This window comes from Coturnix japonica, chromosome 4 (assembly GCF_054131305.1).
Source record: "Coturnix japonica strain WE chromosome 4, WE-NBRP24, whole genome shotgun sequence".
Lineage (NCBI taxonomy): Eukaryota > Metazoa > Chordata > Aves > Galliformes > Phasianidae > Coturnix > Coturnix japonica.
In genome coordinates, this window is record NC_140666.1 from 61,163,765 (window position 1) to 61,189,474 (window position 25,710).

A 25,710-nucleotide genomic window follows, 5' to 3' on the forward strand; every position below is an offset into this window, starting at 1 on the left:
TGTCAGTTCTTGGGGGAAGGGGGGAAAGGACACAAATGCAACCACCATATGTATGATTTAATGGCTGTGTTGGTGACTGGTTGTATCTTAGGTCTGGCTTTTATGTGTAATTTTCATACTTGTAGGTAAAGAAAATTACAGTTGCATGATTATTCTCTGAGCTTTTATTTTATCCGTCACATTTAAAAGATTCAAGTTTTGAAGGTGAGGAAAGGGAAACAGACCTTTCTAAAGAAGCCTCAGTGTATGCATGATGCTAAACTTTTGAACACTTTAATTTTGCTACAGTCGAATCTTAAGTAATAATGAAAAATAAAAATCCAGTCACACATTTACTGGGTGTTTGCTTCCTGTTAGAAACACATTGTCTCTTCTGGTCGGTATGTGAGATGTGACGCCTTTGATTAGATTTTTTTACACATTTCCATCTGTGTGTTTGTACTCTGTGATGTGTAGAGGCTGAGAGAGATCAAACATAATGCATGCACAAAACACAGACTCTTCTTCATTGCAGACCTGATTTGCTATAGCTAAATGATAATGCTGGAGCTATTTAGTGTCCTCCAATAATTACTAAGACTAAAGCATTATGTGGTGGAGTACGTTAAGAAAATAGCATTTAATGAAGATTTGATTGTTATCACGAGCATTAGAGTTCAGTCTAATGCTAATGAAATTTCGAAAATGTTACAGCATCCCTGTTGAGTCTTATCTCCATTGTGGTTCTGCATTTGGATGCTTAATACTGCCTCAGGCAAGTCAGCCTTTTAGGAAGAGTTGTGTTCACACTAAGAGGCTTTCTTTGTAAGAATTGTTCCATTAAGATTATGGACTACTTTTGACCTTGTTTGAGAGTGGATGTGGTCTGAATTTACTACTTCTCCCTTCTCAGTCGCTTTCTTTTCAATCTGCTTTTATTGCATGTTTGATGCCTTTTTTTTTTTTTTTACTTCTCTTTATTTTAGTGATACAAATGAGGTAGACATCCCTCCAAACACCCGCGTAGGAACAAAACGCTATATGCCTCCCGAGGTGCTGGATGAAAGCTTGAACAGAAATCACTTTCAGTCATACATCATGGCTGATATGTACAGCTTTGGACTCATCCTCTGGGAGATAGCCAGAAGATGTGTGTCAGGAGGTAAATGACAATCATACCTTTTTGATAGTTAGAAATTTGCTTTTAATTGTGTCAGTGAATGCAATGTTTTGATTATAAGCCCTAATCTTCCATTACGTCCCTTTCCCTTGTTATTATTATTCACATAATAAATACGTGGATAAACCATGCATGTAATTCTCTTAATTTATCTTTTCTAGTTGAAACTTACTTTAAAGCATCCGTCAATGCTATTGCAACAGCAAAGATTTATACTGTTTTTTAGTGGCTTGTTTGAAGGTAGCAGATGCTTGCACTGCGGAAGGAGTTTGGGACTAATCTTGGTGCTTTTTCTAAAGACAACACATTTTTACTGAACTGGAGGCATTCAGCTATTTTAGCATTAATCTTGGTGCTTTTCTAAAAGACAACACATTTTTGCTGAACTGGAGGCATTCAGCTATTTTAGAAGAAAGAATGTAGTGAATTTTTCTTCTTGTCAGAGTTAAATATAAGAAGAAAGATAAACGATTCAGGAGGATGCAGCAATGCTATTTAAAATAAATAATCTATGTACAAGACAAGTTTAAAGGAAAGAGCAGGAGGAAGAGGCACTTATTACATCATTTGTTGTACCAGTTTTGCCTCAGTTCCTTCTGGTATTGGGCATTCAAGCATGAGGAGAGTGATGATGAAGCAATGCAGCCAGCTGCAGCTTTAGGGTGAAGAACCCTTCTTGTCTGCGTAGGCCATGTGTGCTTTCTGCACATATTGTTCGATGTAGTACAGAAATGATGGCTGTTATTACCTCTGTTTTGCCACTGAGGAGAGTTAAATGCAGAGGAATGACTTGGCAGCAGTTACACACCAGATTGGTGGCAAGTAAAGAGCAGAGCACATCTCTTGGGTCTGTGTTACCTTCGCCAGGCTTTATTGATTTTTAAAGCCTCGCAGTGTGCTGAATGCTTGCTGTGGGCTCACCTGAGAGGAGCTGAATTACACTGGTGAGCAACATGATCCCTGTGTGTGTACACTGGTAAAGTAAATTGCAATGATGTTGCGTACAGTCTGTAATGTTATTGTCATCACTGCTGTGCAGAAAGAATGCCTTGCCATTTCCCAAAAAAGAAGGTATTTAATATATGCCAGATCCACTGATATGAGGTAAACCTAATTCAGAGTTCATTAGCTGCATAATTGGCTCTGATAGGAACTCATTGCTGAGAAATAATTCTTTCTTATCATGACTTATTGGAGCTTGCTAGACTGGACAACAGTGATGGAAACTGTCTCACTTGGCAAGTAGCTAATGATTATGTTGGAGCTTGACTGTAACATGAGCTTTCAGGGCAATGAAGTTCTTCATACAAGTGTATTTAATTGTTAAACATTAAAGGTATTTTCTCAGCAAATTGTGCTTGTGCTATTGTTGCTGTAACTGAGAAAATCCAGTTCAGAAGAGGGAATGGCTGGGATTAGAGGGAGCAGTGGATGAGAAATGGATATGGAGTGTTGGATGTGCATGTCCCACTGCCCTATCCCAGATAGGAATGGCAAGGGTTAATAAAATAAGCTTGATACCATGAGCTAGCACTTCCTTCATTGCAATGAATTCATGAAACTCATGCAGGAAAGGCCAAAATAGAATGAGAGTAAGACAAAGTGGACAAAGTGTAGTGCACGGCAGAGGGCAGCACTATGTGGTCAACAAGGGGCGAGTGGGAAATGTCTTCTGCAATGATGTGCCACTGCTGGTTTCTTTCAGGAATAGTGGAAGAATACCAGCTCCCATATCATGACCTTGTGCCCAGTGACCCCTCCTATGAGGACATGCGGGAGATTGTGTGCATCAAAAGACTACGTCCTTCATTCCCCAACAGATGGAGCAGCGATGAGGTACCATCCCTTAAAACACAGCTTTGCTGCTTTACAGGGCATGGGTTCAAATTCCTAATATTTTTAGTCTGAATGAGTGAGATTGACCTAGTTCTGTGTCATTTCGAGTAAGGAGGAACTTCACTGCTGCTGCAGCCAGGCCTAGGAAGGAAAGTAATGTTCTCAGAGATGCCCATGAATCTGCAGGTGTTGAAAGACCCATGAGCTGCTGCCTGTCTACCAGATCACCAGTTTGCCATCTGTATGTGGACCTTTCTAGTCTCTGTATTCATCTACTGCTCATTTTGATTTCTCTTCCCAGAATCATAGAATCATAGAAGGAGCTCTGAGGTATGGTTTAGTGGTTTGCTGTAGCTATGGTAATGGGAGAACAGTTGGACTACATGATCTTGTAGGTCCCTTCCAACCTTGTGATTCTGCGGTTCTTCCCAGCATTAATAACAATTCAGTGGCTAACCAAACATTGTGAAAGATAGATTATTCCCTGGTGCTGAGTGCATTGATGGTGTACGTTGTGTACTGACTGCAACTTCAGTGGGTACTGGTACAAGGAATATGATTCCTACAATTCTATGTTAAAAGAAAAAAAAAGATCAAATTTCTTCTATCTAGTCAAACTCAAGTGAGCATACAGCTTTTCTGTGATCACAGGTGTACAGTCCTGGAAACCTGATTTTAGCATGATTTTACTTTAGCATAAGTGCATGATATTGTATTTCATACTTAAGGTATTAATATGCAGTGCTAGCACTACATCCAGGCTGCACAGAAAAGCAGCACTTCTTTGCATTGTAGTAAGGAGGTCTACTGATGCAGCCTTTCAGAAGAGATGTAGGACTCAGAGAGTTCTTTCCAGAGTCAAATCTGGATGTAAGGGGACTGGAGAAGAACCTGAACAGTCCCCACCAAGAGTCTGTAATGAAGCAACATTGTGCTGGTGGAATCAGAGACAAACTGTTGATGTACCAAGCTTGCTGACTACAAAAGCAATTCTATGGAGGGCTCATTAATCACATTAATTGGTACAGCTTTGTGCTATAAAATCTCCTACAGTCCCAGAAGACAGCTGTCATTTGGGAACAGCACCCTTTAGATGAATGTTTGGAAGGCAGATGAACATTTGAGATTCTGCAAGTTGTGAATAATTTGGAAATGTGAGGGAAAAGTTAAACAGCCTCTCTGGGTGACTTGTGCCACAACCTGTGGGAAGGTGTGCCCAGGAGCTTCATGGCAGCTGCTGAGCCTTCAGGAAGGGTGGTCACATCAGAGGGAACATGTTTGGTATCTATCTCTAGGAAGGCTTTTGTGCTTTCGGAAGGAGGTGCTAGGTGTAGAGCAAGGCTATGTGGTCCTTTTGAAAGCCAGCATCTATGTCTGTTGGCTGCCATAGAAAATACTTCCTTTTTGTTGGCCACCAGCTGCAGTCTCATCTTCCACTGATTTCCCTTCCATTTTCCCTCACAGTGCCTGCGGCAGATGGGAAAGCTCATGATGGAGTGCTGGGCCCATAACCCTGCGTCCCGGCTCACAGCCCTACGAGTCAAGAAAACACTTGCCAAAATGTCAGAGTCGCAGGACATTAAGCTCTGATGGAGCAAAAACAGCTCTTTCTCATGAAGACCCATGGAAACAGACTTTCTCTTGCAGGCAGAAGTCATGGAGAGGTGCTGATAAGTACCCTGAGTGCAGTCATATTTAAGAACAACTGTTTGACAGCTTCGAGGAGACTGTTCTTGACAAGATCAGCTGAATTTTGGCAATGCAAGGTTGGGAGAGGCTTATCTGCCCTTGTTTACACAGGGATATACAGTTTTAGTAACTGGTTTAAGGTTATGCATGTTGCTTTCCATGAAAGCCACTTATTATTTTATTATTATTGTTATTATTATTATTTTGATTGTTTTAAAAGATAACGCTTTAAATTTTATGAAGACAAAACCTTTGGTTAGAAGTTAAAAAGATGTATATTGTTACATTAAAAAGAAAAAAAGGATGAAACTGTGCTGATGATGTAAGCAAAGCGACGTTCTCATTTATAATGAAACTCTTGCACTCCAGCATTTAGAAAAAGAGGGTCTGAGCAGCTCAGGGAAGCTGCTGTGGAATCACCTTGAAAGCCACCTCCCACAGCCTGGTGCATGTTGGGGGATTGTCCTGGTGCAGAGACTGATTATGTCCCTACTGTCATAGAGGCGGAAGGCAGAATTCTTGCGAGTGCCTGCCCCTGTGGAGGTTGCATCTCATTTAGGACCACCCGAAGCCATTTGGACACAGCTCCAACACAGTGCTTGGACACCTCATGGCAGCTGTCATCTCAGTGAGGGGCTCATTCTTAGCGTTCATCCTAAAGCTCTTCTTCAATCCTGGCATCACCAGGCACCAGCTGGAATGCTGCAGCAGGTATACATGTAAGACCATGCTTTTAGGGCTCCACACATTGATGAGCATTTTGACATGAAGTTATTACTATTTTTTATGGCTTTTCAGCAGCCTTGAAGCCTTCACACTAGAGACAGTTTCCACCACCGAACTGGGACTGCATAGCATCTCAATGGTAAGAGTTTTTTAGAAGAGAAGAGCCTCAGGAAACACAGTTCTCTTCCTCCCTCCTACAGCTGCAGCAGTTATTGCAATGTAAAAACTGAAGAGGAAGTGAAAGGCAACAGGACAAAAACATTTTCCCTGTCAAGTATTTTTCTATGGAAAGGTCTCTGTTCTTCATCAGATTATCAAAACTGAGCTGTATGGGAGCTCCTATTTTACACTTTTTTTTTTTTTTTAATTATTATTTTTTTAAATTTTTTTTGCCCTCTCGTGTCTTGTTTCAGGTGGTAGTGTTCAGTTTAATTTTGGAATAGATCCTTACAAATAGTGCCTTGATTATGCTAAAATGATTTCAGAAGTGAAATAATTGCCATGTTGGATTTATCCTTAGCATTCATGTAATGCTACTTTTTTTTTTTTTTTTCCATTTTTGGACAAAACTGATTTATTTGTAGGTAAATATAATTGGGGTTTAGCTTCAAGGATCCCCGAAGGTATTTCTAGTTTGAAAAATTACCATTTAATTCTTTCAAGCTAATGGAGAAAAATGTGTGAGGTTCAAGAGAAACAACGAGAGCTCCATGATTATAGGTGTTAAAGTTTAATCAGAGGATTTTAATTAATTAGAGTGGGTTTTCTATTTTTTTTTTTTTTTCTTTGCAGTTTCCCTGGTTGTACCCAAAAATACCAGGCAACACAAAAAGTAAATCTCTGCAAATTAACAGTAAGACAAATCCAGCCCCAGAGGGGGAATGCTGGTTTCCACAGTCTTTAATAAATAGAATACTTGCATCAGTGAGGCCTGAGTTTGCTGCTCTCTTTGAGTGCCTTTATTTGAAGGTTTGTGGACAAATAAAAATCTGCCTTTTTGTTTTAGAGACTTGACTCATAGGGTTTCCACATGAATTCATTTTACCTTTTGCCTTTTTGCCCTTTGCCTTATGAAACAAACCCAATCCCAAAGGGGCTTGGATTTCTTTGCCCTGACAAAAAGAATGGGAAATGCTAATGGCTGGGGTTGGTTGTGCTATGGCTGGTGAGGGGATAAAGTGCCTGGAAACAGGGATATTGTTCTGATTTTCATAGCAGTAGGTGGTGGACTTGGTTGGTCCCACACATGGCACCTGCAAGTCCAGTCCTTGCAGTAAGCAGTCACACAGCAGGAAGCCTCTCTCCTGCTCTGTTGTGTTTTCCTCAAATACTTTTTATTTTTTATTTTTATTTTTAACTTTAATGATGATTTATTTCCCCAAAAGTGTTTTGGAGGGGTTTTGCTGGCTGCTGCTTCCTGCCAATGGTTTGCTGGACAGAGTGGCTCTCCCAAGATGTGCTATCTGTGTGCTGTGAAAGCGTGCTTGTTCTCAGAACAAGTCGTATTTTTTCAGTCCAGAAGAAATCTGAGATACTGGTTGATAGGTGACATAAAGTGTCTATGTTAAGTGTTCAAGTTGATGTTTAGGGCTTTATATATATATATGTATGTATATATATATATATTCAGCTGGGTGTCTGGAATAACTCCAGTATGTGGATTAAGAGTAAAATATTATGGATGGTAAAGCACTAAATAAAACATAATATTTATTTATGAAAATGCATAACTGACAAATCACTGCAACGGTGCTATTTAGGAAAATAAATATATATATATATATGTGTGTGTGTATATATAAATGAGGAGACACACACCTGAGAAAGCAGAGGGTCTGCGTTTATGTGAGTAACTGCTCATTTTCTTCTTAGACCCAAAAGGCTGGACTTTCCCCCTCAAATGTCCTACCCACTATAATCAACGACACTATAAAGTTGTATTCGTACAACATGAAAATGGCTTAAGGCAAGCTTGGAAATCATTTCTTTTAGCACAGTGACATTTCAGTTGCTGGTTGCAAGGCTGACTTTATGCAGTACTCCAAATGAAGTTATCACAGTTTTAAGGTGCCCAGTGACACGCATTAGTGCATTATTTTACCATTTGTAGACTTTTAATGGCACTTCCAGATTTGGTAGTTTCACAGTGTGCACTGATTTGGTCTTGGAAGCTGGTGGTAAAATTAATTGGGGTTTTAATGGCCTTGGGTTTGGTAATCCAGTTTTCTAATGGGGAAAGTTTAGTTTAGTGACTTACTGGCATAGACAAGATGGCACAGGGAGATGAGGAAAGAAAGATACAACAAAGAGGAAGAGAGAGATGCCATCTAGCAACCGCCATCCTTTCTCTAGCACAGAGTTATTTCTATTAAAGAAAAGGTTGATGATGTAAAGACTAAGAAACTAATTTGTGTTCTTTTTTGAGAACCAGTGCCTTATTAAACCTGTAAATACTGTAATTAGAAAACCTGGGGAACACACTGTTCTGTTGTATTTGTTCAAATTGTATATGGATGTTTTAATGTTCCCTGAAATAAAATCGTTTCCATCTCCCCATGAAAGAGATTGCTTTTATTTCTATTTACTTTTCATGCCTTTGAAAAACACTACCACACTACCTTTGGGTTTCGTTTCACTGGTTAGATTGTTTAGATGTTTTATTTATTTATTTATATAAGATTTTTCCATCCGAGCAGAGAAGTCAGCAGTTAAGATGTTGTATGTATATGTTTCCATTGGCTTTTAAAATAAATAAATAAAAATGCATCTCTCCTTTTGCAACCTAGTGAAGAGAGAAATAAATAGTAATTAAAAGTGTTATCATTAATAGAGCAGTCACTTGTGCTTTGTGGCTGATTATGGAAATTTATAGAAAGTTGGCATTTGAATAATTTTATGTGAGCCTCCCCCCTCCCCCCCATCCACACTTCCCCCAGTGTTTTTATTAATTATGTCTACTATTTTTAATAGAATGAGGTTGCAGAATGTAATTGTGCACAGGCTTGGTTTCCCAGCCCAGTGGTTCAGCAAAATAAAAAATACAAGTTGCAGCTTCCATCTCCTGCATCAGCTAAAACAGAGAAAAGCTTTGTGCTTAGAGACATCAGATTGTATGTAGCTATACATTCAGATAGAAATTTGTATACATATTTATGTTGTGAGCTGCCTTCTCACTCTGCACTACCATGTTTCAGCATGTATCATTCAGCTCATTGTTTATGAGCATGTAATTACCTTGCTGGTTATTTTCTGACAGTCTGTAAAGAGCATTTTTCGTCGAGCTGTACTCAGCCCATGCCTCCATGCTGTACCTTGTCCTGTGGTGGCACAGCTGGCTCTGTTCACATGATGTGATCACTGCCATTTGTACTTCCCTATCAGCTCTGCCTATGGGTCGGCAAGCTTTTCATGTTCAGCTTTTTGGGGTAGTACCAGGCTCCATTATATATATATTTTTCCCTCTGTGCTAGTTTCCTGGCTATTATTTAGCCTTGGACCTTGTTACTTGTATCTTCTGTAGTTCAGGTGACAGTGGGACTGTCCTGCTTCCATTCATGCTTGTCAGTCATGCTACTGACTCCTGCTGAAAGTGAAACTTATCTTCCTTGTGCCTTTTGCTATGAGGAAAGGAGAGCTGAATTTCCACCTATAAATGCAGAAACATCTGGAGCAGAGCTCTCAGAAGTCTCAGGAATAATACCTAGAGATGGGGTACTTTATGGAAAAGTGCCTGAGGATAAGGAGGAAACTACTTGGACACTGGTAAGACTGCGGGCTACAGCAGCCTCTATCTGCAGGCATGCCAAAAAACCCCACAGGAATCTCATGTTCAGCAACACATGGATTATCCAAAGTGATTCATCACCAGGTCTCTGGCTATTCTCTGTGGGGAGATGGGATTGAGGTGAGAGCTGGTGTACTTACCAATCCAGCACAGAAGTTGCATCACAAGGAGGTTTTCTGTGCAGAAGCATTTCTTTTGAGCAGTTGGTGGTTGTTGTTGTTTTAATTAAACTAAATCAAAGGCCCCCTTAATCCTTCCAAGCTTCCAGGAACTAGACAATTGAACACAAAGCAGTGGTGTACTTTTTTTCCAGTTGCTTATAAATATAATTTATTACCTGTTTAAAAATTCTTTCTTACACTTTGTACATGTCAGGCTGACAGAATAAATGCAGGCATTTACAAACAGAAGGAAGGAGAAAAAGGGAGGGGGGTAAGAGGCACACTCAGAACTAGTAAACCACACCTCCACTGTACAGCAATACAAATAATGCAATGGCTAGCACTTCTCCAGTAGTAAGTCTTTAGAAAAGGAGTTGCATAGAAGATACAGCAATAGGGAAATCAAAACCAAAATACTTCTCCATGTCTGAATAGCAAAGAAAACAAATCCCACAAACCCTGGCAGAGCTGCAAAGGTGAGAATTGTGAACAGGAGGAAAAAACATAATACATCTCCTCAGCCTGGATCACACAGGGCCCATAAGAAATAGGCCCTCCTTTGACACATTATGAAGGTACAAAAGTAAGTAAAGTACTTTGCATTTTATAAAGGTACAGCCTTTGCATTTTTTCTCTTCAACATTAACAAACAGAACATATGTTATCAAACAAGTTGACCACACGGATATGCCTAAATGGTTATGCCATGACTTCTCAACTGTGTTATGCACCCTGCTTTGACATACAGTATTGGCTTACACTTTAGGGAGTGTTTTTGCAAAGCAGACCTGTAAGATTGATGGGAGAAGACTCTTTTGCTTCTCATTCTTTTTAATTTTGTTTACTTTCCAGGCTGATTTTGCTTTTATTCTTATTGTTTAAGCTCTTAAATTTAATGGCAAGCTGTAGCAGGAGCCAGCTGGCAGTAACCAAAGAGGCTGTGCAAGCTTTTCTCATCTACGGACTATTGTCCTACCAGCTGCAAGCCAGCAGCTGGAGACCAATATGCAAGCCTCTGAGGGGCACCTCACTGCTGTAGGATGCCCCTGAGAGATCATAGGTGACATTCTGCTTCTTCAGGCCATCCAGAAGCTATGTGCCTGCTGTGTCTACAGGATGCTCTTGGAGAAAAGGCCAGGCCCAGGGTGTGGTACACACAGCCATTAATTTCTTTGATAACAGTCAAGGAGACTCAAGTACTATTAAATACACTTAACCAGCATCACAGAAAATGTGGGATACCTATTCAGTGATATAGGTTAGTGGGAACTCTGAGTTATCACTGCTTTTTTATACAATCAGAGCTTATCAAAGGACTTTCAGATAAAGGGATTTTAAGAGTTCAGGGAACATGTGCTAAGCTTAAATAAAGCACAGGTAGGTAAATAAATGGAATGATTCTCTTTCAAGCAAGAAGCTTGACCTACCAAACTTGAGAGCTCACTTCTGTGGCTTTGGTTCAAGCCCAATTCTATTTCTATGCCAGTTTTTAAACAACTGTTCGCTCTTGTTGGTACTGCCTACCATCTGACCTTGCAGTGATGATACAGCACTGAATTTTGACCTTCACCTTCCCAAGAAATAATTGGTCATAAGAGGATGACCGTGACTAACATAAAAGCTAAAAGCCTGCCACACTATATTTCCTTTACTTTCTCTTCTCTGTGTATGTATATACACACACTTTGCATTACTGTTAAGATCCCTCCTCAAAGAATATCAGAAATGCATCCTTCAGCATTTGAAAGTTTGTAATGTACTTCAGTTTAAAAAGTCAAGCTTTCACACACAAGCAAGGAGTGAATTATGGTGGTGAGCCCAAAGTCAATACCTTGTTGGAACCCCTGTGGAAGAAGGGCCAAAGGTTTGGTTTTCATTCGCAACCCATTCATATCTTTGTACTGCCTGATTAAGCAAGCCAGCCTGCAAGCCATTAGTCATTCTGGGGCCAGACAAGAGCCCGAGCAATACCTGAAGAGGCTTCTGAACACTCAGGAAGATAGTTTACAAAGTGCCCTTGGCACAGGAGCAAAAACTCAACAGTATCTTCTTGTTTAAAATTAACCTCTGGGCTGCAGTACCTACTTGGCTAGAGCATACAAGAGTCTAAAGGTCCCCCCCACTCCTTTCCCATACCACCCCACCCCCTAAACAAGAAGAAAAGGAGAACCCAAAACAATTTTAGGTAGCAATACAAGACATTAGGACTGTCCACAGTGATGGGCTTACTGCACATTATAAATAGATTTATTCTACATGTAAGCAACAGAAATAGCAAGAAACCCAAGCAACAGACATGTTTTGCTCTGTATGCATCCCAGACTCCAACATGTCTCATGAGTGTCTGCATTTCTGCCAATGATTTGGGAAAAAAGAGCCTTACTCTCCCAGAGAAGTAAAACTTGACTCAAGACTTGCAGGATTCAATAGAACAGCTCTTGGGTCTTTCACCGTTCAGCATGATACAAGGGATTAATAGATTTAAAAGCAAAAATAAAAGAAACCCCAAACGACTTACTTACCCCATACACTGACAGCGACCTTTGCAAGAACACAACACAAGAAGAACTGAAGAAAATAATGTGAAAAGAACTGTCTCCAACAGCATTTCTAATTCAGAAATCAGAGTTTCCTTGAAGTCTGTAGGGATTTTATATATATATATATATATAATATATATATTATTCATATCACTAGCAATCACTTACTTAACAAAGAGGTGGTATGAAGAATAGCAAAACTGATACAGCACATAGTGGACAACTGAAAGGATAAGCACTTTAAGAAGTAGCAATAAGTGGAAGATAAGAAGCCTGCAGCCATTTCCAAAAACAAATGCGCTCACCTGACATACATAAAATGTTAGAATCAAAGAATTGCTCAGGTTGGAAAAGACCTTGAAGATCATGGAGTCCAACCACAACCTAGACAAATTACTCCTCCACTAAATCATGCTCCTGAGCAAATGTTACTGCGATGTTACAGTGATCTCTAATCATTTGCTCTATCTGCCAAACTGAGCCCAAGCAATGAGACAGCCTTTTCCCAGATGGTGTTTCTCTGGCTAACAGAGCAGCATGGCCTTCCCCTCAGGGTACTGCCCCACAAGATGGCAGTGTGCCCACGCCACACAGCCTTCCACACAACATGGTATAATCTGCAGCCTGCTGGTCTTGCTTCCCACCCTCCTCCTAAGGGGGATGCCACGCAGTCTACTCCCAGGCTGCACAGCACGTTACCAGGCTCTGCCTCAGATGCTGGGAGAAATTAAATAATAATAATAAAAGAGCAAGAAAAGAGCTTTAGTTGGAGAGGGAGCTCATGTGAGCAGTGATGGCAATGAGGTGTGGATCCCTGGAAGAAACAAAAGGCAGCTCACACATTCCCTGCAAAGGCAGATGGAGAACGGGACAGAGAATCTGTCTCGTTTGTGACCACTGCAAGTTTTGAGCAGTCCGTATGGAAGAAGACCAGCTCCATCTCCTGGTGATGGTGATGCCATTGCCCTGTCAGGAAGCAATATCCTTCATTGTCATCCAGTGCAAATCTCCCTCCCAATAAATCCCTTTTACAGCAAAATAATAGAAGGATAATGCCTGAAATTCAGAATATTTTAAGAATATTACTCATCTGTTTTTCTTGAAGAAGATATTGAAAGGGTCAATCAAATAGTTCACACAGAAAGAAGTCTTGAAGTGAACCAGATAACTCTGAGATGCTTCCTCACAAGGCCCAGTAGAAGGGAGCATGCATTTCACACCTATCAAGAGACCACAGCTGGGACTACAAGTGAGCCTAGATAGGTAAAAGAGGAAGAAGCTGAAAGAAAGTCAAGGTCATGCACCTGCCCTGAGAAAGGAGTTCAACAGGAAAAATGCATGGGAAGGGTAAAGCAGGGCACATTAGATACAACTACTTACACCTGATGATAGAACAGGAGGGAAAAAAGGTAAGACTTACAGCTGTAAAAAGATGTAGAAAAAGGGCAGAGCTGTAAGACCTGGTCAAAGCCTTGTGAAGTTGAAAGCAAGATTCCCATTAGCATTTCAGAGCACAATGTAAGAAACAAGGTGGCTGGTTGTGAAAAACACACCCTCAGCATTTCCATGTTCTGGTAGAAAAAGAGAGGATCTCACAAGCAAAATGTGTAGCTTTGAGCTGATAATGAAATTTAAAATTTATGTCCTCAAGTCTCTGGATTTGACTGGAAGTCTGATTTGCATAGTGCTGGCTAACTGCTGAGAAAATGAGTGTTCTGTGATCACTGCTCAGCATGTAAAGAAAGCACCACTGATGTCAGAGAGCTGAGAAATTAAAAAAAAATAAATAAAAATGTCCCAAGCCAATGGAAATGTTAAATGGGGAAAAAGGTCAGATGAAATTTTCCTTTAATTTTGACCAGTGACATTTTCAAGAACGTTACCTTTAAAGGCACACTGTTGAAAGCCTGGAGTAAAATATACAAGATCAAAACAAAACAAAAACACAACAAAAGAGCTCAAGTCTGAGGAAGAACACTAATTGTGAATATATGCATGGGGAGAGGTGGCTGTTGGTGCACAATAGCAATAACCAGGGCCTGGTCTAAACCTGATGGCATGGGAAATAAAGCATTCTTTGCATCAGAAACAGCAGACAAACAGGATTCTAAGTTAAACCTTTGCAATCTTGTGTGCTGTGTTGCATTGAAAGGTCAGTCTTTTCACAGAGCAGAAAATGAAATAGGTTTGCAGTGACAACTGATAAAAACAATAGTTAGGTTTTTTTGCCAGGTTCTCATTCCACCAGCTTGCAGCAGCCAAGAGGGGGGTAGCAGAGGGCTAAATGCACCCAGCAGGCTAACAGGGACCTGTAATGCACTGCCAAGGCAGAGAGGCTACAGGCAAAAAGCTGCAAGGCATGGGGTTACCACTTCACCACTCGAAACCTGTCATGGCTGATGGCTTGGGAAGAGAGAAAGAAATGTGCTGAGTAAGCCTCACCCAGTGGGCACACAAATCAGGAAGTTAGCATCTGCACCTCCATACGCTTGCACTTGTTCTTCTGAACCAGTGGGCTCTGTGTGTCTGGTCTGGGAAACTGGATGGGGTTGGCCAAGCCATTGCAGGTACCTAGGAACCAGATTACTTCTTGGATACTAGCAGATGAGACAGATGCCAAATGCCCCCCCACCCCCACCTCCACCCCCCCACTAGGTGCAGATCACTGTCTTCAGTGAAGTATTACCAGTTTTTATACCCTCTTTGCATCAAGCATTAAGCGCAGCAAGGCTAACATGAGATGACCAACCTTTCTTTGCTAGTGGAGGACTCCAGAAGATGGCTGGAGAAGGGAAGAACAGACAGCATATAGAGAAAAGCTTCTTAGAAAACCTTCAGGAAGAGGATAATAGGTTCAATAAAAACGGGAACAACTTATCCTGCTGCTGACAAAACTACAAATAAAGTAATAATGATAATAATAATAATAATCATTATAATCCTTGCACTAGATACTAATTAGTAAATAATTATCATAGCAAATTCTCTTTTCTTTATTCAGGGTTTTTTTTCTTTTTTCTTTTTGTTTCCCTAACCACTCTGAATTGCATATCCAATCCCACCGTATCACAAAGGGGTAGAAAGGGTCTTGTTACACTTTGAACTGAAAATTGACTCCTACCCTTAGAGTCCCACTGTCTTACGGCCATTTTCCACTGAGGCTCAGTGGGGATCCCTTCGGGGAAGGATGGGAATGGTATGTGTGTTCCTGCTTAGCACCCAGAGTACCTGCTTTCCAGATGCATGCCTCTTAAACACTGATTTTTTTTGTTTGGTTGGTTTTGTGTATTTTTTTTTTACAGGTAGGTCTAGGAAACAGAATAATGACAGGAGGATCATTGTGAGACAATCAATGTTCAGAATTGTAGCCAAAATCTGAATTCACCAGAAAACAATAATCTGAAATAGCCACAACCAACTGTCCACAGCTTTGTCTAGAATGGCTTTGAACAAAAAATATAAAGAGCCATGGACAGACTCCTTACCCCTGTCCAGAATTTGATGTAAACAACATCCATAGAAACTGGGATTGTTAAGAAAGTTTATCCATATATCTGGATAGCAATAAAAAGCGTTTCCTAGGAAACTGTAAAATCCTGTACCAAGCAGTGTACAGCCAAGCCAAGAGGAACATTAGGTTGATTTATATTTTCAAGGTACAACTTTGCATGATTTCTTTTAGATCCTGTGATAATGTACAAGGAGAGCACATGTGAAGGTCAGGGCTGTATATTTTTTCTGTTTGTTTGCTTGCTTTCTTCTCTGAAATGTCTCTTGTGTAACTCATTGGTCTGGGTTTTCATTTCAAACACTTGCAATAACAGGGCATTACCGCTCCCTGTGTCTGTCCTTCCTGTTCATGCCAAGGCTGCATCAGTAATTTCCTTCTGCTGCCAAAGAAATGACGGTTTCGTGTCGTCCCATTTCTTCCAGCACTGCTGCCAGCATGCTCAGGTTGCCATCAGGGAAATTCTGGGCTTCCCAGAGATCCAGGATCACCCCAGTGGGACTTGATTTCGTAGCAAAATAATTTAGGTACCTGCAAAGCCAAAAGGAGATTTGTTTCTTTGAGCTGCACAAACTCATCCCTTTATACCATCCTCATCACCAATCAGAGTGCACATCTACTGTGTGATTAATCTGAGCAGTCTGAAGGTACATATTTTTCTAGTCATCTCAGCAAGGTTTTTCTGAAGCCCCTTTATACCTGCCTCCAAGGGGACTGTGCATTCCCAGTATGTGCAATAACCTTCTCACCTGTCCAGTTTCAGCTTGTGGGCGAGCATCCTCCAGTCATGGCCCCGGGTCTGGGGTGCATCCAGGCTGCTGCAGAGCTTCTGTCTTATTGGGAGGGGGATGCTGAAAGCGTTGGGTCCAACTATCGTTGTGATGCTGCCTGCTGAATCCATGATGGGATAATCAATGCCAGTAGGTTCCTGATGTTGGAAAGAAGGTAAAAGACAAAATAAAATACAGTAGTTCTGTTGCTGAATGCAAAACTGAGAAGGCCTCATAAAACCATCAGGCAACGTCCTGCATTGCAGACTGGTTGTGCCAAACTCACTGCTCCAAGCCACAAGCTGTTGTCTTTGTCTTCCTTCTCATCTAGCAGTATGGGCTGCAGAAGTACTTATATGCTACTGCTGCCACATCCAGGCTCACTGGTGCTGAAGGATCCAGCACTCTATTCCAGCCTTTAGCATCCCAGACTCTTTCCGGCCTTCATTTGGGTTGGGCACGTCACTCAGTGTCAACAACAAGGAGCAATTTTGCCATGGGCTGCCTTAATAACTGAGGCATTATTCACTCCTTCTATTCATCCCTGATGGATGGGATCACTGCACAAGACATGAATATTATCCCATTCCTCCTAAATCTATTACTAGGCCCTATTACACAGAAGCAGCTGAAGATGATTATAGTCTGTATTTGCATTTCATTAAAGTTACTCTCAGTTCTTTCTCTTCTCCGTTTGGTTAAATTAGAGATTACCTCAATGCAGCACTTATTACGGTAATTGTTTATGATACTTGTTTCACCATCTGTCTTTAATGCTGTATAGTCCCCAGCTGAAAATGGAGCTTTACACCCAATCACCAAACAAATGTTATGGGTAATGATGCACACCACCATGGCCCTAAAGTACCAGCAACTTTTATCTGTAACCTCCCAGCCTTTCCCTAAAGCAGCAGCCACTGATGTCTGGGTGCCACGGAACTGTGCAGTAAAAACGTCTCCTCTGCTGCCTTACGTGGCAACTCATTTTCAAGGAGATTTGGAGATTAAACTGATAGTAAATTAGGAAAGTAAATAAATAAATGCAATAAAAAATGAGGATGTGTTTTAGGTTTGCTGTGGGAGGTGGATTAAATTCCTAAATGCATTTTGCCCAACAGTAGTTCTTTATAAAGAGAAAGGAGCAGCCCTTGAGCAGGGTAAGAGCTCATTTACTCTACTTTTCTGACATATGGGACTTATAATGCACTTCTAGTCTGTTGCTCTGTGCTGGCCTAGGAGCAACTAAAGAATGACAGTGAACCACAAAATGAAGACAACAACCAAGATCTAGCAGGCACAAAAGCCACCAACACAAATACTGTTGTCAACACTGCTTCACACCTGAGTGTGTCACCCACCCTCAGCTAAAATTTTTCAGCTATGGCAAAGATGCCTCTAAACTTACAATCCTTTTTCTACTGGAAAATGTCAGTCAGCAAAAGAAAAACTGTCAAAAATAATAGCTGTGATTTGCAGCAGTAGCAAAGTCCGGGAGGACAAGTCTGTTGCAGCTAGACCATCTGGTATTCCCTACCCAGGAGCCAGAACCATGTGGTGCTTCACAAAATGCATTAGGCAATGTTAGGCAAAGAGCTCCCCCATACAGAAAAAGGAATAATCAAGAACACCAATACTGCCCTCATCCCTCCTTGAAGTGGGGTGCTCCATTTCAGATGACATGGTAGAGAGAAAAAACTAAGGGAAAATGCAAGAAGAGATATAAAGCAACAGCTCTCTCTTCTGATGATCTCAACACTCAGGAGGAAACTGGGAAGCACAAATGAATCAGCAATGGGAAAGGTTATAACTCCTTAGCCCTCCCATGTTCCCACACACTTCTTACCTCTGATACCGAGCAGTTGAGCTGGAAGATCTGCCCTTCTCCTTCGACTTGCCGCACGCAGAGTTTGCAGACAAGCTCCAGAGTATTGAGGCTGAATCGTTCCAGTGTGAAGGTGCAGTGCAGGTTCCTCTGGCACCCACTCCAGATGTGGTAAAAAGGAATCTCCTGGAGGAGGAAAGAAAAAAAAATAAAAACAAATAAAAATAAAAAGGGAATTGAGTATAAATATCAGTTATTTTCCACAGTCTCTTTTCAGTTGAAGATTGGCTCAGCATCCACATGGCCCTGGGGAGTGGAACACCTTGCGGGACCAGATCTCTGATGCTAAATGGCTGGAAACTGCAAGTTGTGTGCAACTACTATTGCAGATAGTCCAGGGAAAAAATGTCCACAGTTCTGCAGGTTGGTAACTGGTTTTCTTTAAACAGTGAGTCACTGTATTTCTTTAAGGCTCTAGGATCCAATGCTTTGTGATGCTTACCTGGTATTTAGCCAGCAGTTTGCTCTTCCAGAGAGAGTGGGCAATGTCATGAATGGATAATCGCAGGTTGTGGGTACTTCCCTTAAAATGTAAAGTTTTCGGTTCCTCCAACAGCTGCCCACCCATCTGCCGCTCAAGCTGGAGGACCTCCTGCAGTGTAGAGAACACGAGGGGAAAGAGGTCAGGCTGCATTAGGACAGCACCAAGACATCAGCACTGGTCTGCTGGTTCTTCCACACTGACTGCTTCAGATGCTGTAACTACTTGAGAAAATTCACACAGGTGCTACACGAAGTTACATTTCCCTATGAATAGTACTAGTGGATCTAAAGATAATCCTCTTGCCCCCATCACACAGTAGCACCCAGGAGAGATATAGACTCCCTGACTCCTGTGGGAGATGCACCATTACCTGATTCATCCTAGGAGCAGCAATACTAACTACATGCAACAATACTGAATGTAAAGATGTTACATACTGTTTGAATACTGAAATATATTCATCCCCTCCACAGCTCAGCAAACTGGACATCCAATGCATCTTTACTATTTTGTGTCAGAAAGCTCTTGTCTGTGTAGGTACTGCTGGTATGGGACATGTAGATGTGGCTGTCCTGCAGTTAACAGCCTCCTGGCAAACTGATCTATGACAGACTGGGGTACAGGTGCTTACCAAGACTAACCATTGAGTGGGATGGTATCAAAATCAAAGTAAGACACAGTGACTGAGCTTTTTTTATGTACAAATTCAGGGTTACTAAAATACTGAATGTGTAATTAAAAGCTAGTAAACCAATAGCATGGTCATTTTCTGCAGCTAAAAATAAAGATATGCCTCTAACAAACGAGATCACAGTGGACCACAGACTTCAGAGAAACATTCAAATTGTAATTCACATGGAAGAATTCAGTACAAAGGCTGCATAAGCTTCATTGGAAAGAAATACAGCCAAACACAGTCATATTTAATTACAAGAGCAGGCCAAACAAGCAGTCTCATGCAGCCAAAGCCAATCACATGCACAGTGAACACACACAAGGAGCACACGGGCACATGAAAGTGGGCTGCTAGCCCAGGCTAACTAAAGAAGTCTCCTATTAGCTAAGGATGAATCCAGCCACTCTTGTTCGAGTTCACCATCTAGTTAGCACAAAAGAAAAGCCCACAACCCCAGTAAGCCCAGCACCTGAGAGATCTTAAAGCAAAAATGTTTGCTTATCAGCCATTACAGGAAAAGAAAAAGAATCAGGAAACCTTTTAGATTAAGGTTATTCCAATGAGTCAGTTCCAGTGCCCCCTAATTACCTCGTCAAAACATCTAAAGAGCAATCGATAGTAATTATCTGATTACTATAGATCTTCATTATGTCCAAATTACCTCCCTGGAACAACAAGAAGATTGGCAGCACTGTGTGTGCTAATTGCAGGCTCTCGCTCCCCACCCGTGGTCAGACCAGGGTTGCGCAACTGCTGGGGCAAAGATCTCAGCACTGCAGATGCATGCCTGAGATTGATATCCCACCATTAGCAGACACCTCTATTCACTGTAGCTCTGCCAAGTGGGAGACACCAAGCAGCCCACACTTCTCCAATTCAGCTCAGCTAATTAATTCAGAATAAATTCAGAGCCACTACCATCCTTTCCATCACCATTCGCCCCTTGTGAGCCAGGACTCAAGAGAGGGTACTGTATAGGGCATCACTCTATCAGCAGCACCACCAGCACAGCCATGACCTGTGCTGGAAAACAACTTCTTCATTAAAGGAGCACAAGCAAGCAAAGTGTTTTTTTGTTTGTTTGTTTTGGAGAACAGTTATTGCACAGCATGAAGCAGGCTGGAGAAAGCTACCTTGTTGCAGCCTGAAATAGCTTATTTACCCATGGCTAGCCCAATGCTCTGCCACTGTCACCACACCTCAATCTCAAAGCCATTCATGAATTAATAGATGGGAATACATCAGCAGGATTTCTTCACAGAGAGGCATGCCCAAGCTAATCTAAGTGCCTTGAAAAGAACGTTAGGGCTCTGTATCCCAGAAATCATTTAATGAGCATTCTACCTGGGCACCATAGCCCCTGATGTGATTCTCCACATGGCCAGAGCACTGGGGCTGTCTGGCTTTGCAGCCCTAATAAACCAACCAAGAAAACGAACTTCATCCCATTCAAGACCATGACCATGCTCAAATTTTTCATTTTGACCTCTCTTTGTTACTACCTTTTCCTTCCCAAAACTGCTTACTTCCATAAAAATGTAATTTATAGCTTCCAAAGAGCTTATGGTCAGGAAATACTTGTGCTAGTCCTGCAAAGCTCAGCTGTCTTGGTCTTGAATACAGTGTACAGTAGCTTGTGTGTAGCCATCTAGTCTTAAAGTGACAAAAAATTGACAATTAAAAAGGATTGATAGGTGCTAGATGACAGCGTTCTTCTGACTTCACAACCCTTTCCTGGCCAAATTACAAGCTTGCTTTGGGGTTCTACCTGCAGCAGAAAACCCAATAATTGGTCCACTCCTCTCCTATAAGTTGATTGCAGCTTCACCCATGAAAGATGGCTTTCAGTTACCCATGCCCTTCCTGATTTCTTCTGCTGTCTCTTCGAATAGGATTAACATTACCCTGCAATGCCTCCCGCAGTCTATTAGAAATAAGCCAATAGCTCTTGAGTATTACCTAATTTGATTGGCCCAGCTCTGACTCAAATCACTATCTGTCCAAGGCTCTGCCCAGTTACTTATTATTCCCTCAGGCTGGATGGACTCCTGGAAAATCGTATTACACAGCACAGGCACCACAGAGCACAGCCATAAAGCCACCATGGCTTTCAAAGCATTTCCTCATGATCAGTACAAATAAATGCTTTCCACTTCTTTGAAGAAAATTTTCTTATTTATAGTGAAAATGCTCCTAGTATCCCACCAACAAAGCTCAGGCAGGGTCTTGGTAGCTGGCAGTATTTTGGATGAAAAGGGATTGTGCCATTTGCAATGATGGAGACCACTGAGCTGAAAAGCAAGAGCATCTCCCTGCCAGCCTCTGGGGTACATGCCCAAACAATTCCCATGCAATGCTGGTATGGCGAACCCATGCATAGCATAAGGATGGCTCTGCATAGAGGCAAGACGTGAACTTGTTCTGCTTCAAAAGAGCATTTGGGAAGTCACATCAGCTATGCTTAAAAAAAAAGAACCTTTTAATAACCTCCATTCTTACACATACAGTTGGAGCTACATATTTTATGAGTGTATCTATTATAGATATTGCCTGTATAAATACACATTTATAAAGAGAAAAAGGAAGCATGTTTATCTATCTGCTCATCTGTATGTGGAGGGAGTCTGTGTGTGTGAGAGAGAACAGCACTATTATGCAGTGAGGGTAAGGTGTACAGTTGCAGTAAGCAACAGCTTTGGCTTATTTTAGTGCTGAACTCCCAGCACAAAATACTACACATAAAGAGGTGTAATGAAGCAGTATGAAAGCAGACAGTGATTAACAGTCCAGAAGCTTCTTTTATCATTATCAACTATTTACAAAGAGGCATTTATATGTTTCCCCATCTCTTGGGAGCTGGCACTTAGCATTAAAAATACATGAATAACGAATGAAGCCTGGCGTACCTTATGGCCCTTTAATAATGCAAAAATCTTAGGATTCAGGATATGATACAGGTAAACAAAGGAAAAAAAAAGGCTAGTGGGTGGAAAACCGCCTGGTACATGTGTGAAATCCCTTTGCAAAGAACAACTTATAGCGTGGGAGGGTTAAACTAAAACAGCAGTTGCTGTCAGGCTCTTCTGATCAGAAAAATAACCTAGGAAAATGAGTACATGTAACAGAATGTCTGGTCACTGCACTGCTGTGACAAGAGAGGAAAAGCAAGCATGAGAGCAACAACCACCTTCAGGGCATCCTGTGTGTCATCGAGGCAGTAGATGCGAATGCTGTATTCCAGTGAGGAGCAGGACAGTGGTCCAAAGATGGCCAGTTTGAGACGTTTGGCTGCTGCTTTGGTGATGGACTGTCCCACCAAGGCGTACGTGCTGAGGGTCTCCGTCAGGATATGGCAGGCCTCTGAGTCCAGCTGGATGTAGCACGGAGTGGTGAAATTTTCCTCCCCAACCACCACTACATCCTAAGGGAGAAAGAGACCATGTTATATCTCCTGATCTCAGAGATGCTGTTCTTTCAGATCTCTTTCAAGCCTCAGTTATGCCCAAAGTCCTTGCTGTCTGCATCTAAGATTAATCAGATAATAAATATGAGCAAACAGCTACCCTTCACTTCCTAAGCATGAAAATAAGGCCTTATAAAAACTTGAGGAAAGGAAGTAACCTCTACAATGGCTAAATGCTACAGCTACAAGAAATATTACCTGCTGCTGTATCGGAATAACCCTCTGTGATGAAACTGCAGGGTGAATGAAAAAATACATACGGCGTGGATGCAAACAGCTCAGAATAAAACATCTCCCCTGCTACCTTCTCCACTAAGCCCCCACACAGCACCCTGCACACAACTCAATGAGCTTTGAGCAGTTTTGAGAGCAAGCAGAATGGAAAGGTCAGCAGTGGATTGTAGCTTCCTCTTGCACAGCTTTCATGCTCCGCATCCCATCTGCTTCATCCCCACTGTCTTGAAGTCTGAAGCAGTATGGGCTTAACAGGAACATGGAATTGAGCTTGGGGCCTGTGGTATTCAGGATACACAGAATCAGAAAGTGACTTGGGTTGGAAGGAATCTTGGTCCTTCAGGAGAGCAGAAGACAAGGTGCTGCAGTGCTGATTACAGTGCTGGCACCAGACACAACCGCTCTGTCAAGGGCAGGGAGGACAGACAAGAAAATGAAGAGATGCCAGTAACCCAGGCACAACTAAAGGAACATGCACTCGGTGCCAACAGCCAGGCCAGCAGGGTGCATATTGGTTGGCGAGACAGGCCAGTGTGCACCGCGTGAGAGAGAGTTGGTGCCATGGGCAGTCAACAAAGCAAGACCTTGCAAATGCTGTGCTGGACATGGCGCTTCTGGCAGCTGCCAGCCTTCAAAAGCTACCCTGTCCTCATAAAACCTGCCAGTAGAAGTTGCCTTTGCCAAATTAATTATGTGAGACCAAACCGGTGGCAGCAGGCACCTAGGAGCAACAAAGTTCTCCAGAAGATGAGCTGGAGAGCTGAACTGGGCCCTGCTGAGAGCATCACATCACGCTCCAGTTACAAAGGAAGGTGCTTCTGTTGCCCAGACCCAGGGCACCCTCCTGGTAGAGGCTCCCACCAAGCCTGCATGGCCCAGCAATACTTGTAGAGGCTCCCTGAGTTAATGGGGTGTGGAGGCGTGCTGACTGCATGAGCTGAATACAAGGCATGCTCCACCAGCATCTTATGAGGTAGAACAAAAAGAAAGATAAGGCCTATCCATTTTAATAAGCTAGCTGATGTCTTGATGCTGAAGCAGAGCGTTATTTTCAGCACTATTGTCCTGCTCTTGAAAAAAAAGACACTAAACAAAGGGAATTCAAAGTATTCTGTAAAAAGTATTTTCTTATTTCTAGAATTGAGATAGAACTGATTTTCCAGTGTTCTTTTCTGTTTTATCTCTTTTTCCCTCCCCATGACTTCAGCAAAATAGTCTACCAAAGCCCAAATCCTGAGTGCCAAATTCTACAGGGAAGACTATGTTTTATGGCACATTTGCCCCAGCACTGCATTTCTTGGGGCAGCAGGCACCTCACTCAGCAGGTGGAGGCCAGAGGCCTGGAGACTCACCTCCCATGGTCCCTGGGGTGCCTGGTGCTTGAGCTGGATCTGCCAATCATCCATATTGGGCTCAGCACAGTGATGCATGGTCAGCACAACAGGTCGGGTCAACAGTGCTCCTGGTGGGCCACAGCTCACCACTGGTGTCAGCAGTGTCTGGCTGTCTTCTACAGGTGGTCTGCCATGAAATAGGGGGGAAAAAGGCAAAAAGGTACATTAAGCTGGGTAGAAAGAGCAAAATTCCTGCTCTTACAGAGTGGTTTGTAAATGGCTGCATGCATGTGTGAGCTATACTGGCCAAACTGCTGAGGAGTTTAAAGCAGAGGAAGCATGAGTGACTTTAACTACCCTGACATCTGGTGTATGACAAACACAGCTGAATGTGCCTCATCAGCTGCCTCCCTGAAAAACAGAGAGGACAAATTCATGATCCAGAAACCAGCAGTCAAGAGATAAGAAGCACTCAGTGCAATCTGCACTTGGACATAGGATCAGCCCATGGGACCTTGCATCTTCTGTACTGGCTAAGGGTCCAGTTCAAATGCATTTGCAAACACTTGTGTTTATATCAGAGTTGTTTCTGGGGGGACAGTTGAGACAAGAGTAAGTATTGTTGACATCTGCAAGTCTGCATCAACCAAAAGAGTCTAAAAGCAGCTGTGATCTTAGGGAAAATTCTCAAGGAGGTTGAATCAGGACAAAAGCTATGTTGAGATTGAATTTATTGCACCCACTCTGACTACAGAAAATACATTCACAGGAACATCCTAATTTTGCCCACTTTAAGCCACCTTGAATAATCCATTAATCCTACAGAAAATGAAAGAAACTTTTGAGAAGCTCTTTTTTAAACAGAGCAACAAAGGCCTTTTTTGAAGAGTGTCTCTCATTCATACAAATGTTGGGGGCTTCAGAACGTTTTAGAAAAGTGAGAGTGATCTGATTTGAAAAAATTGAAGTGTGTGCAAATCGGTAAATCCAGATGATACGCATCTGTGGATCCTTAAGGAAATTAACTGATGAGTTTACTAAATGACTTAACGATTGTTTCTAAAAAGCCATGGGCTGGAAACAAACAGCTGTGGTAGCTGTCTTTCAAGAAAAACCCAAATATAACAATCTGGATGGCTATCATGAATTACACTGGTTGTTTTAGCCTAACAAGACAAATGAAGCATTTAGAGCATCCATTCAGCTCCTATTGCAGACTATATTGATCTCTGGATTCAGACTGAAATCAGAGGTTGCTCTCTTGCAAGAATGAACTGAATAAATAATTGAGCAAAATTTGACTAAAATTTTCAGGTTCAGGTTTTGTTTTTGTAAGAAGCAATGGGTAGCTTAAAATAGCTCACAATGGAGTACATTCATTAATGCATTAACAGACTCTTATGCAGATCAGTCAAGCAGTTTCAAGAAGTTATTAAAAAAAAAATAAGCCTTATTGGAAAGTTT

General features: G+C 41.8%; 2 protein-coding genes across 11 annotated transcripts in view; one reads left to right on the plus strand and one right to left on the minus strand.

Annotated features, from left to right (window-relative positions):
- BMPR1B (bone morphogenetic protein receptor type 1B) overlaps positions 1-7,971 on the plus strand; it is a 231,485-nt gene extending 223,514 nt beyond the window's left edge. For 7 of the 9 annotated variants that reach the window (XM_085547073.1, XM_085547071.1, XM_015862014.2 and 4 more), the window contains 3 exons: positions 966-1,141; positions 2,865-2,995; positions 4,460-7,697. In XM_085547073.1, coding sequence (XP_085403199.1) covers positions 966-1,141; positions 2,865-2,995; positions 4,460-4,585 — 433 coding nt within the window. In that variant the 3' untranslated portion in view covers positions 4,586-7,697. Of the gene's footprint in view, positions 1-965; positions 1,142-2,864; positions 2,996-4,459 lie in introns of all 9 variants that reach the window. The other 2 variants (XM_085547072.1, XM_015862015.3) reach the window with 1 other exon arrangement.
- Positions 7,972-15,523: 7,552 nt separating this feature from the next.
- The window catches only part of UNC5C (unc-5 netrin receptor C), a 227,898-nt gene continuing 217,711 nt past the window's right edge, over positions 15,524-25,710 (minus strand). For both annotated transcript variants that reach the window (XM_015862013.2, XM_015862012.3), the window contains 6 exons: positions 24,265-24,433; positions 22,403-22,636; positions 18,498-18,647; positions 18,017-18,181; positions 16,153-16,331; positions 15,524-15,934 (listed from right to left, as the gene is read on the minus strand). In XM_015862013.2, the coding sequence (XP_015717499.2) occupies positions 15,769-15,934; positions 16,153-16,331; positions 18,017-18,181; positions 18,498-18,647; positions 22,403-22,636; positions 24,265-24,433 (1,063 nt within the window). In that variant the 3' untranslated portion in view covers positions 15,524-15,768. The remainder of the gene's footprint in view (positions 15,935-16,152; positions 16,332-18,016; positions 18,182-18,497; positions 18,648-22,402; positions 22,637-24,264; positions 24,434-25,710) is intronic.